Source organism: Vanacampus margaritifer, chromosome 18, assembly GCF_051991255.1.
Source record: "Vanacampus margaritifer isolate UIUO_Vmar chromosome 18, RoL_Vmar_1.0, whole genome shotgun sequence".
Classification (NCBI taxonomy): domain Eukaryota; kingdom Metazoa; phylum Chordata; class Actinopteri; order Syngnathiformes; family Syngnathidae; genus Vanacampus; species Vanacampus margaritifer.
The window spans coordinates 4,899,087-4,910,958 of record NC_135449.1 but is presented as its reverse complement, the minus strand read 5'-3'; the positions used below and the strand labels follow the sequence as shown (position 1 = coordinate 4,910,958).

Sequence of the window (11,872 nt, the reverse complement as noted above, 5' to 3'; positions counted from 1 at the left end):
TAAAAAATGCATTGGAAAAGCTGAAACTGGTAACTTTTTCTTTAACTTAATTATATAACAAACATTATAGTTCTTTTAATCCGTGAAGGAAAATGCAAAACTGTTCAAAAATGTAAACAAAAAAAAAGAAAATATATCAAATTTAAATGTGACGAATGTACAAAAATAAGCTAAGTAGTACAGTTGCTATAATCATTTCACTGTATTAAAAAAAAACATACTATGCATATGTTATTGACGTTTTCCAACAGCAAAACAGCAACACTGTAAATGTAACCCGACGACAGTGCAGTTGCACCTAATGGCCAGGAGGTAGCAGTAGAGTGTAATGTAAAAAAAATAAAAATAAAAAAACCGCCATCGTGCTTGTTAAATATCGCCTTTTTTCTTGTGTATTAATGTCATGATATTTTGCAATGTTTCCCCCCCCAAAAAAAGTTTTTTAAAATTTCTTTAAAAAATTATGCTATCAGCTTAACGATACTGTGTATCCAGTGTTTCCTAACCTTTATTAACCCAAGGCACATATTTTATTTTACAAAAATGTTACAGCGCAGACAGAAATGGCACCGAGAAGTGGAATTGGATAATTTCCCACGGCGCAATGAATGAACTTTCGATATGTAAATCATCAACGGAACAACATTTATTAAAGCCAAAGGTTCGTTTTGTGACAAATCCTTGATCAAGAGCCACACAGTCATTTCTACATATTTACAAAATAACAATAATTCTTATTATTTATTGCTTTGTGACAGTAGAGACCTGCACATGATTCTGTGCCTTCCCACAGTGGAAGTCCGTTTCAACCTTGAAATGTTTTCAGCCAGCGTCAGTCTTTTCCTCTGTATGTGATGTTTGTGAAGGTGGACGTGGCCCCTTTATAAAGAGGATTGTGTCCCTGGAAGGGAAATACACACATATATTAATTTACAGTCCATTCTACTAATTTCGTAGCATTTCTCTTGCTCTGTTTCCAGCATGATTTTTTTTTTTCGGGGGGCAATCCGATTTTAGCCTCATGTGTTGCCATGTCAATGTAATCTGCCCAAGGCCTTCACAATCAATCGTGCTGGCTGATGTAACTTAAGCTATATTAGCAATGTGAGTGTTAAAAAAAAAATAAAAAATTTAATTTGTCTTTACAGAGCCCAAGTGCAGGCCCTCAATAATGTCATCATCTGTCCTCTGATTGGTCGGCCTTGAAATGAATTGTTGCGGTTTAGTGGGAGCGCCACACAGCAGCCAATTACCAGGAAAAGCCACTCAACGTCGGCTAATATAAAGCCAAGCCTTCCGCTAGCTGCCTTTGGTAGTGATGTGGCAAACAGCAGGCCACGCAAATAATAAAAAAAAAACACCAAGCTGCAGAATGTGTGTGTGTGGCCCCCATAAGCACCATTTACACCACAGTGAAAAGCCAAACAAGTTCTGCTTTTATTTTACCTGCGACTGACTTGCTAAGTGAAAGTCCACCATTTGCTCATTAAATGCTAACAACTCAAAACGTCCACCCTGCCATTGCCTACGCTGTCAGCAAGCTCACGTATGTTGAACGGGGAAGGAAAATAACACATCATAATGTGCCTCCTTTAACCCTTTCTGCAGTTGATAAACAACATAGGATTCCATTGCAACGGACCGAACGATCGGGACATTCCACCCACCGTGTCCCACTTGGCCCGCGCGCGCTCTTCCTCAAATTTGGCGAACTCCCGCCTGTCGTGAATGGTGATCAGCAACTTCCAGATGAGCAGCGCCGCCAAGCCCAGGAACAAGATGGCCCCCGCCACCGAGAGCAGCACCACCAAAACGTCCGGACCCTCGGGACAGTCTAAGGGAGCCAAATGAATTATTACTTTATTGTAGAAAAAAAATGGTTAAATTACTCCAAACATTGCAGGCCGTACTTTGCCCACCCCTGGTCTACAGAATAAGCTCTCATTGGTCCACTTAGTTGCTTTTTTCGCCAATATTGTGACTTATTAGTGCGTGAAGTGCCCTTGGGGAGAGGCCACTTTTTACAAGTGACATCAAAGCTCCACTTCCTCCTCTTGCGTGCGCTTTTATTTTTTCTCTTTCCTGTCATCCCATTGAGCGTTCTGACGCATGCTCATTATCAAATCTATTTTCCAAATCTCGTAGCGGTTTTTTTTGGAGCGTTTATATAACTTGAACTCAGTTTCTCACTTTCCTGTCTGTTTTGCGCTTCATTTTGCTTACCTAGCTCTGTTAATGCGGAGTCAGCGGGTCCCAGAAGAGCTGGGCCGGGATGTTTTACGACCCACTTTGCCTCGGCGGGGCGCAAAAACGTGTTCAAGGTAAACTTTGCCGTATTTCCCCGCTTCAAATGTGGAGTCTAAATTAAACGAACGCATTCATTAGAAGCAAAAGACCGACTTTCTCTCCGGGCAATTGGGGCCCGTTAAACGACCCCCTTCCCTTCTCCACCACCACCCAACGAGCAGATGACTTGAAAGAAGACGAAAATAATAAACAATAATTTAATACCAAAAGTAGCAAAACTTTAATCCACGAATAGAAACAATAACAATGTAACTATATTAAACCTTGTAACACATAAAAGAGGCCAAACACAATCACGAGTGTTACGAGCAACAGCAACAAAGCATGATGGGAAAGCCGCCTACGATTACCGTTGCTTTCTTCAAGTTAGTGACAATCACCTCAGAAGAGATAAGAAGAACACGTTTCAAAATAAGAGTACTAACAGGAAGTACAGCAGTTAACGGCCTTAATCTTGCTGGTTTACCTTCATTTGGTAAGTGTGTCTTGTTAAGTGTAAAATGTCTTATCCCATTTAAAGGATCTTTGTGCAGTTTGTCACTTTTTTTTTTTTTTTTTTTTTTTTTTTACTCACGACTGCCACATCTGGCCTAAAGCATAACTGCAGCATCTTAATGTACATTTCCTTATTGGTTCCTTTTTGTCCTTTTTTTTTGTTGCTGCCCATTTTATGTTCACATACTACACACATACTGATTGTGCTCTTGTAAGAGCATTCAATTGTAAATTACATTTTGGATCAAATGCAATATGAATATCGTTGCAGGGAATGCTCATCTATTTTACATTGATACACAAACTGTAAAATTGTGTATGTTTATTACACATTAAAACGTGAACTAAAGTTGGCCGGTCTAAGTCGTGGTGTCAAAGGTAAGATTTATTCATTATATGCTTATAGTTAACTGTGGAAGGGCTTAAAATACCGGGATATATCCCTTTTAACTCATTCACTGCCATTGACGGCTATTGACGTCAAAAATCCATTTGAACTATTTCTATTTAACATTTTTTTCTACTTTTGTTAACAAGAGTATGAAAACCTAGATTTTTTTTTATTGTTCATTTAGAACAGATATAAAATTTATGATTAGTCCTGAGTTAACTATTGAAGTCATGCAGTTAATTACAATAAAAAATTAGGAGCGTCGGGCAATTAATTACATGACTTCATGAGTTAACTCACGATTAATCCCAAATTTTATATCTGTTCTAAATGTACAATAAAAAAAAATCTAGGCTTTCATACTCTTGTTAACAAAAGTGGAAAAAAATGTTAAACTAATTAAAAAATAGTTCAAATGAATTTTTGACGTCTATAACCGTCACTGGCAGTGAATGAGTTAAAGAACCAATTACCTATTAAAACTCTTTGACTGCCAAAAACGTTAAATAACGTTTAGTAAAATCCTATGGAGGAGTGCCAAAGACGTTAAAAGACGTTTGTTTCAAAACAGAGGTGAAACTAACCATTTTCTATTGTTGATTACTGAAAAACGGAATAAGGTAGAAACAAACTTATTTTTTCTGATGAAAGATGAGAGTCCAATCTTTCATTTGGTAGTATGTGTGTTTCCATAGTCCAAACACATCATTTTCTGTGGACCTTGAAAGATCAGTCAAAATGCTTAAATCGGCTGGCACCCACGGCATCCCTTTTCTGAAAACGTCTGGCAGTCAAAGAGTTCAAAACAATTTTCAATTCTCAATGTTACCTGGCTCCTTGACGACAAACAAGATGGACTTGCCGCTGGTATCCTCGTAGTACTGGAAACGCTGCACGCAGTCGTCCTCGTCCTTGTAAGTGCAGTTCACCGCGTTCGTATCATGAAGCACTAGTCAAATTTGCCGCGTGTTAGACTTGGCTACGTATTTCTTTTGCAGCTGTTAAGTTGCTTTTATCCTCACCTAATTCCTCCACCAGCACAATCTCATCCTTGCAGATGCGAGCGCAGGTGTTGTCCTCGAACAGTTTACCTCTCTTGAAATGTTTACACTCCACACATTCCCTGACGTTCGGAAAAAGAAAAAATAAAAACATACAAAATGAGTACATTCCAAGTAGATTCCCAAAATGGACATAGTGAATGTCCCCTGTGTACTTTTTCATGGTACACGCGTCAGGGCAGGTGGGGCACTTGTCGCAGGTGGCCCCGTAGGCGCCCGGCTGGGTGCATTCGCAGGCGCCGCACACGCATTGGCCGCGCCCGCTGCAGAGCAAGCCCAGGTGCGACATGCAGGTGTCGGTACGTGTGGAGCAGTTGCAGTTCTCCCCCTGCCAGTCGGGGGCGCACTGGCAGAAGCCGCAGTTGCACACGCCGTGACCTGGGAGGAAGAGAGAGAGAAAATGAGAAGTCGTCGTCGAAAACCAAAACCGGTGGTTCTCGAAGGGCTCCCTCTAGTGGCTGCCAAAGTGCATTTCAGTTCTATATCTCGCCTCGTTATTTCCTCCAAAATATTTTTTTTTAGCTCCCGAGGGTATACTGACAAAAACATATTATTAAACTGTGGAAGGGGGGGTTGGTTGTTTTTCCCCCATCTGTCTACATTCAGACAATAGAGTGACAGTGCACAAAACATTGCGGCCACATTCAGTCAACAATCACCGCTCCACCGCAGTAAAGATGCTTTCTTTCTCTTCTTCAGACATTTAAGGCAACGTTTCCCCCAAAATCTCCCGCTCCGCCCCTTTTTTTTTTTCAGCCCAAACATGGATTTATTTTTAGCATCATTACACCACGCCGGGGCCCATGAGTAAGCGCAAAGGTATTTTCATGTTAATCTGTCCACTTGGGGGAATACATGCGTTTGTAGGCTCTGGGGAGCAAGGCTAAAACATGCCAAGATGAAATGAGGTATGCAAATGGAAGAGATGATGACATTGATAGTATTGCTGCTCCAAAAATTATTCCTGAGAAGTGTTTTTCCGTGGGTAAAAAATGGATGTGTTGACTTAATCATGCATGAAAGAACATACAATGAAGCCTGTTTTGCTAACATACAGAATAACTAAAAGCTATTCCCTGAAAAAATGCACCTATTTGAGTGTTAGCAGAGGAACGGCTAGCGCAGAGGTCAGCAACCTTTACTGTCAAAAGAGACATTTTAGCATTAAAAAAAAATATTAATAATCTTTTTGGAGCCGCAAAACATTTGAAGATTGTGTGTTGGAGTGTTATGTGCTGAGGACCCAAGAGCTAATCAGAGCTGCGCCATAACAGAAAAATATGCAGCATGAAATACTTTGAGGTTCATTTTTTTCTACCTTTTATCTTCCGTTTTGGGATTTTTGGGGGTCATTTTTCATACTTTCTTCTTTATACAATTTTAGAAATTTCTGACATTTTTGGCATTTTTATTGACATATGGTAATTTTTTGCCTCTCTTCTTCCTTTTTTGGACATTTGATGGCTATTTTTTTGGCATTTTACTCTTTTTTTGTAACTTTTATTTGTCCTATATATTTTTATATTTTCCAAGATAGACATAGACATATATAGTCATATACTGTATGTAAAATAACATGAAATCACTGTAACTGTGAAAACAAACATTTCTGAGCTAGCGTCGCTGATAGCTAGCCGGCTTGACGGTGAACATCTGCCAGAGCCGTTCCACTGTCTTTTCAGTTTCTCGGATTAGTTTGTTAGAAATGAGTCGAACAAGGAAAACTACTGACAGCATCTTGTAACAGACCATCTGTTGTTACACAAAAAAAAATCCCCGCTTAACTTACTCATACATGAGGCTGACGTCATAATTTCCACTGAGTGACACTTCATTTTTTGTTCATTTTGCCTTCAAATTGGAACTTTCAGGTTTCAAAAGTCATGCTGTGCGCGTGAATCCTCATAACACTCCCTCCCAGTGCAGCGCGTGTTTATTGTGAATGGAGCCCATGTCCCGGGCTTAAAGAGAAGTGTTTTTGGTTGTAATTCTTACCAGATGAGGTGCGTGGCAAGTTCGTATGCGGTAATGACGGCTGCCAACTCACACTGCAGATGCATGTGAGTGTGCATTCTGGAAGACTCTGGGTTCATTCAGTGTTAACCCTTGCTGGAAATTGTTTCATTGGAGGGCAGAGGTGGCAAATCCAGGTCCAGAAAGTAAAAACCCTGCCACAGTTTTGCTTTAGCCCCAGGTGCTAGCTAGCTAGCTCGCATGGTGCTCGTTTACCTGCTACTGAGCTAGCTAGCTAGCATCAGGGGCTAAAGCCCAATTTCGGCAGGGTTTTTACTTTCTGGTGCTTTTCCAGGTGCTAGCTAGCTAGCTCGCATGGTGCTCGTTTACCTGCTAGGGAGTTAGCTAGCTAGCATCAGGGGCTAAAGCCTAATTTCGGCAGGGTTTTTACTTTCTGGTGCTTTTCCAGGTGCTAGCTAGCTAGCTAGCTCGCATGGTGCTCGTTAACCTGCTACTGAGCTAGCTAGCTAGCATCAGGGGCTAAAGCCTAATTTCGGCAGGGTTTTTACTTTCTGGTGCTTTTCCAGGTGCTCGCTAGCTAGCTCCCATGGTGCTCGTTTACCTGCTAGGGAGTTAGCTAGCTAGCATCAGAGGCTAAAGCCTAATTTCGGCAGGGTTTTTACTTTCTGGTGCTTTTCCAGGTGCTAGCTAGCTAGCTCCCATGGTGCTCGTTTACCTGCTAGGGAGTTAGCTAGCTAGCATCAGGGGCTAAAGCCCAATTTCGGCAAGGTTTTTACTTTCCGGTGCTTTTCCAGGTGCTAGCTAGCTAGCTCGCATGGTGCTCGTTTACCTGCTACTGAGCTAGCTAGCTAGCATCAGGGGCTAAAGCCCAATTTCGGCAGGATTTTTACTTTCTGGTGCTTTTCCAGGTGCTAGCTAGCTAGCTCCCATGGTGCTCGTTTACCTGCTAGGGAGTTAGCTAGCTAGCATCAGGGGCTAAAGCCCAATTTCGGCAAGGTTTTTACTTTCCGGTGCTTTTCCAGGTGCTAGCTAGCTAGCTCGCATGGTGCTCGTTTACCTGCTACTGAGCTAGCTAGCTAGCATCAGGGGCTAAAGCCCAATTTCGGCAGGATTTTTACTTTCTGGTGCTTTTCCAGGTGCTAGCTAGCTAGCTCCCATGGTGCTCGTTTACCTGCTAGGGAGTTAGCTAGCTAGCATCGGGGGCTAAAGCCTAATTTCGGCAGGGTTTTTACTTTCTGGTGCTTTTCCAGGTGCTAGCTAGCTAGCTCGCATGGTGCTCGTTTACCTGCTACTGAGCTAGCTAGCTAGCATCAGGGGCTAAAGCCCAATTTCGGCAGGGTTTTTACTTTCTGGTGCTTTTCCAGGTGCTAGCTAGCTAGCTCCCATGGTGCTCGTTTACCTGCTAGGGAGTTAGCTAGCTAGCATCAGGGGCTAAAGCCTAATTTTGGCAGGGTTTTACTTTCTGGTGCTTTTCCAGGTGCTAGCTAGCTAGCTCCCATGGTGCTCGTTTACCATTTATCGAGCTAGCTAGCTAGCATCAAGGGCTAAAGCCAAACCGTGGCAGGGTTTTTACTTTCTGGACCTGGATTTGCCACCTCTGATGGAGGCGGATTTAGATCAAATGTTTTTTGGTTTTTTAACACACTTTGTTGGCAGCCTTTGGCGAATTATGTTAAGTTCATTGGAGACTCTAAATTGTCCATAGGTGTGAATGTGAGTCTATAAACCTCAAGGTCAAAAAGATGGATGGATGATAAACATGTACATACCAGAGCAGAGTTCTCCCTTGTAACGAAGACAGTTGAAGTCATCGCACTCGCACAGCTTCCCCCACACTTTGCCAAAATCGCTGCTGTGGCACACGCACTGGCCGCACACGCAGTCCCCGCGCCCGCTACAGACACCCGACACGCCGGATTCGGTGCAGCGGTCCTGCTCGGCCGGCCCGAAGTCGCCCTCGGCGCACTCGCAGTGCGGGCCCAGGCGCCCCGGGTGGCACATGCAGATGCCGCACTGGAAGGTGCCGTTGCCGTGGTGACACTTGGGGCTGCTCGGCTGCGCTTTGTTCTGGCACTTGCAGTCGCATTCGATGGTGACGGTGATGGAGAGCGAGTCCTTGAAGCCGACCGGCTTGATGATGAAGGTCTTCTTTTTCTTCTGTTTGGGGCAAGCTCGTGCTCTGGCCTCCACGCTGAAAGACACCTAACACAAAAAGCATAAAAAATAAATTTCCTTGCATATAAAAATTTGATCATGAAAACTGTTGTTATTTAACAGCGTTGTAATAGTTGGATGCCATTTTTAACCGGTATTGTGGTCCAGTAAAAACCCGTCACACTTTGCGCAAGTCTACGAATAATTGGAAGCATCTTTAAAAGGGATTTGTAATTGCCTATGGATGCCACAAGATGGCATCAAAGCCATAAAAAAAAAAACAGACAGAAAAAAATAGGAAAGCGTCAACAAAACGCATCTAACATGTACACAATCCTGAACCCATGTTACATAAACGACTAGATTAAGACTGGATTATTCGACACAAACAAACCACAACATTTGACACGCTAGCACAAACTCATCTGTTAGCGAGAGCCACTACATCGTGATAACTTACATTGATGTTTCTGCATTTGGCAATTTATTATTATATTATATTATTAGTATGGGATTTTTTTTAATGGGCTTTAGGTGAACTGATGAATACACACACGCTCGCACGCACGCACGCACACACACACACACACGCACATACACATACTCACCCACATACAAAAAAAATAAATATATATATATATATATATGTGTGTATATGTATATATATATATGTATATATATATATATAAAAAAAAAAAACATTTATTAAATTTTTTTAAATTGATTTGTTTGTTGTTTTTTTTTAAAAAAGGAGAGCAATGATGATGTCAAATCGAATGAACAATACTGAGCTCTGAAGAGAGAAAAAAACAAAAACAAAAAAAAAACAAAAAAAACAAACTCATGTGACATCACACATAAATATGCACACTTGCACTTTGTGTGATATAAGTTATTAAATCCATGCAACAGTGTCGGAGCATTTCGTGGCTTTTCACACAAGTAAATATTTCCTTTCTTGACATAAGAAAAAAAAATAACATGTAAATACTTAATGCAGAGAAACTCTGAAGATGAATTGTCTTTAGTTTTTTTTTTTTGGTATGGATTAAATAAAGTAGCATTTAAAGGCCTCATGTAGCGTCAACTCTTATGGGCTATGTTGTACAGACATAACACCAGGACTGCCTCCAGATACTCGTGAGTAATCATTCATTTGGCATTACATCCAAATCTGGTCCAGGCCCAAAAGCAGGCAGTGACGGCATGCGGAGGGACGACCATATAAGGAGAAAATGAGACCCTGAAACAGAAATGTGTGTAGGCCAAAAAATGTCACCTGGGGTGGTACGGAGAAAAGGGCAGATTTAGAAAAGGATGGAAAGACAAAAAAACAGGAAGAAACAAAAGACAGTTTACAAATAGATAGCAAGAAGCTCGGAAATGGAAAAAGGAACCAGCTCGTGAAGTATTAGAACTCAAAATTTGTTCCAAATCATTTATATAGTGGACTATATAGTTCATTCATCAGTCAAATGCAAAATGGTTTTCAAACACTGGAATAGAGCTCGACGTGGTAGATCCCTGGATGTTGACAGATGGTAGATGAATCCATTTGCTGGAACTCCGTTTTAGTGCTGCCTTGGACTCACCGTGTCTCCTATCTTGAGTCCGGAGCAGGACTTGAGGCCCGGGATGACTTCTCCATTCAAACACGTGGCGTTGAAGGAGAGGGACAGCTCCTCCGGGACGCCCAGAAGTTCCAGCTCCACCTTGGAGCGGATTTTCTGCAGCGATAGTGTGAGACCGAGATGTTATACACACGCGCAAAAAAAATCCCACTAGGATCTCCATCATGACGGTATTTCTGAAAAAGGATTTGACCAGACTGCGTGTGACTCACACGGTATGTGTCAACAAACCAATGCCATCCTTGAGCCACAAATGTTGTTTCCCGTGTGAACAAGCAACACTTACGGCGTAAGCCTTCAAAATGAGCTGAATAACGTTGCCGGAGTCGTTGGACAGTGTTCCCACCGTGGTGCCGGGAATCAGCTCGCTGTAGTTCTACAAAAATAAAATGGAAGGTTGGTTATTCTACAAACAACACAACAACAACAACAAAAATAAATAAATGTTAAATACATTTTTTTTCTTTTAATTCATTCACTGCCATTGACGACTATAAACGTCAAAAAATCATTTAAACTATTTTTTTTTCTAAGGAGAGCTCAGTATTGTTCATTCGATTTGACATCATCATTGGTCTCCTTTTTTAAAAAAAATAAAATAAAATAAAAATGTTTTTTTTCTCTTTTCTTTTTTTTTTTAAATATATATACATATATATATATATATACAGTATACACACATATATATATACACTTTTTTTTCATTTAAACTATTTCTATTAGTTTAACATTTTTTTTCCACTTTTGTTAAAAAGAGTATGAAAATCAATTTTTTTTTTATTGTACATTTAGAACAGATATAACATTTGTGATTAATTGTGAGTTAACTAGCGAAGTCATGCGATTAATTACAATTAAAAATGTTAATTGCCTGTCACCCCTCATTTTTAATAATCTTTTTTTTAATGAATTCATTAAGTGAATAAGTTAACGTTAAATAGTGCAAACACTGTAAGTAATGTGGAATCAGACAATACATACCCCAGGAGGCGTGAATTTTTTATTATTAATTTTTATTATTAATAAGTATTATGTGGGAGTTGTTTCACGGCAAAAAAGTGTGGAGAATAAAAATCACAATATCATATGTGGGAACGCCACAATTGCTATCTCGCAATTCACATTGCAAGAATTTTCCCTGCATCCTGCCTTAACTCCATTCATTTGTCTCTGACTGCAACTTGCTGAGTCAGTACACTGCGCATGGGTGATAAATTTGAGAATTTCCATTCCTCCGCAGCGGCGTTCAAAAATGTCTTTTAAAAGCCAGTGAGGTTTGGAAGAGTTTAAGAACGCGCTGCATGTTCGGGATTAAGTAATAACAGACCGGTCAGAGCAGCAATTCTCAGTTTGCATTCGTGTCTAGGACTACTGTTTTTGATTTTGCAGGAATTTTTCCTCAATACTTTGCTAAATGCTATACGTACATGTCACGAATGTGTGTTGAAAATAACTAGAATAGGCAAATCCTTCATATTTGAATGCTGAGGGATATTTGTAAAGAGAGAACAAATTGAAGTGATGACGAAAATACGTGACAGCATAAGGAGATGACATTAGAGCAATCTGACTGGACGCTTTATAGGACCGCGACTTTATTGCTTTTCCATCCATAATTTTATCAAATATGTCCGAACCGCTAAATGTTTGGCTCATTCCCACAGCAATCGTAAAGTTGCTGACCTGGTACAACGAAACCACAGGGTTGGTGACGGCAAAGATGAGGTTGATGTTGTTCTCTGACATCTTCTCCGTGATGAGAGCGAGGGATGGGTAGTCCTGTTGAAAGCGACAAAAGTAGGAGTCGTGTTTATTTAGCTCTGCGCACACACTCTTACCCAAGTGTGAGGGACAAACAC

The 11,872-nt window shown here is 40.8% G+C and overlaps 1 protein-coding gene across 2 annotated transcripts in view; it reads right to left on the bottom strand.

Annotated features, from left to right (window-relative positions):
* Positions 1-490: 490 nt before the first annotated feature.
* Positions 491-11,872, bottom strand: part of LOC144037951 (integrin beta-3-like) — a 29,972-nt gene continuing 18,590 nt past the window's right edge. For both annotated transcript variants that reach the window (XM_077549850.1, XM_077549849.1), the window contains 9 exons: positions 11,697-11,792; positions 10,300-10,389; positions 9,975-10,109; positions 7,998-8,430; positions 4,410-4,632; positions 4,216-4,316; positions 4,023-4,142; positions 1,668-1,834; positions 491-901 (listed from right to left, as the gene is read on the bottom strand). In XM_077549850.1, coding sequence (XP_077405976.1) covers positions 833-901; positions 1,668-1,834; positions 4,023-4,142; positions 4,216-4,316; positions 4,410-4,632; positions 7,998-8,430; positions 9,975-10,109; positions 10,300-10,389; positions 11,697-11,792 — 1,434 coding nt within the window. In that variant the 3' untranslated portion in view covers positions 491-832. The remainder of the gene's footprint in view (positions 902-1,667; positions 1,835-4,022; positions 4,143-4,215; positions 4,317-4,409; positions 4,633-7,997; positions 8,431-9,974; positions 10,110-10,299; positions 10,390-11,696; positions 11,793-11,872) is intronic.